General features: G+C 35.4%; 1 protein-coding gene across 1 annotated transcript in view; it reads right to left on the bottom strand.

Moving 5' to 3' along the window:
* LOC119585169 (zinc finger CCCH domain-containing protein 14-like) overlaps positions 1–779 on the bottom strand; it is a gene marked incomplete in the record, with an annotated part of 14,189 nt that overhangs the window by 10,039 nt on the left and 3,371 nt on the right. The window contains 1 exon segment of the mRNA XM_037933806.1: positions 1–506. Within this exon segment, the coding sequence (XP_037789734.1) occupies positions 1–506 (506 nt within the window).

The raw sequence follows: 779 nt of genomic DNA, 5'->3' as shown, positions 1-779 counted from the left end.
CGCTGCTTCGGCACGGAAAATGTCTGCTGATGATACTTTGCCCCTCATTTGCGGCTTGATCTTCTTGAGGGTTTTGCCCCCAATGGAACTCGCTGTGGAGGTTACTGGGGGTTGGCTTTTCTCTAAGGATGGTTCGTCCTGAGGAGCTGTTATTTTGACTCTTTCCTTGTTCTCCTTCTCTTTGCTGATCTCTTTTGACCTGGTGAGCTTCAAAGGCTCCACAACAGATTTCTTCTCCTTGACTAATTTATCCTGAGATTCTGGAGATTCTGATTTCTTTAGTTTTTTCTCCTTCTTATCATCCTTCTTCTCGCTAGACTTTCTTTTCCTCTCTCCCTTTTCTTTCTCCTTTTGCTTCCTCTTCTCTTCTTCTTTTGTTCTTTTACCTTCTTCTGCCTTGTCACGTTTCTTTTCTTCATCTCTTTCTCTTTTCTTTTCTTCTTCTCTTTCTTTCCTCTTCTCCTCTTCATCTTTCTTCTTAGTGTCATCTGTTTGTGGTGTTGTGACTAGAAAGTAAATGAAATATAACTAATATAACATCCTGCCAAATATAACTTTTAACTAATTTAACCATATTACTAAATTCTCATTCTTTTGTATCATGGTAATTAGGAAAAATAATAGACATTAATAGGTACAATATACCATAATGTTTTTCACACTGAAAATCTACACAATAAAACCTTAATATATAAAATATACACCAAATTCATTTTCAAAAAATATACACTTGACATATTAAGATAACCCCTTGAATTTTCATATGCATATCAGACATA

Source organism: Penaeus monodon, chromosome 19 (genome assembly GCF_015228065.2).
Source record: "Penaeus monodon isolate SGIC_2016 chromosome 19, NSTDA_Pmon_1, whole genome shotgun sequence".
NCBI lineage: Eukaryota > Metazoa > Arthropoda > Malacostraca > Decapoda > Penaeidae > Penaeus > Penaeus monodon.
This window is presented reverse-complemented; position numbering and strand designations above follow the sequence as displayed.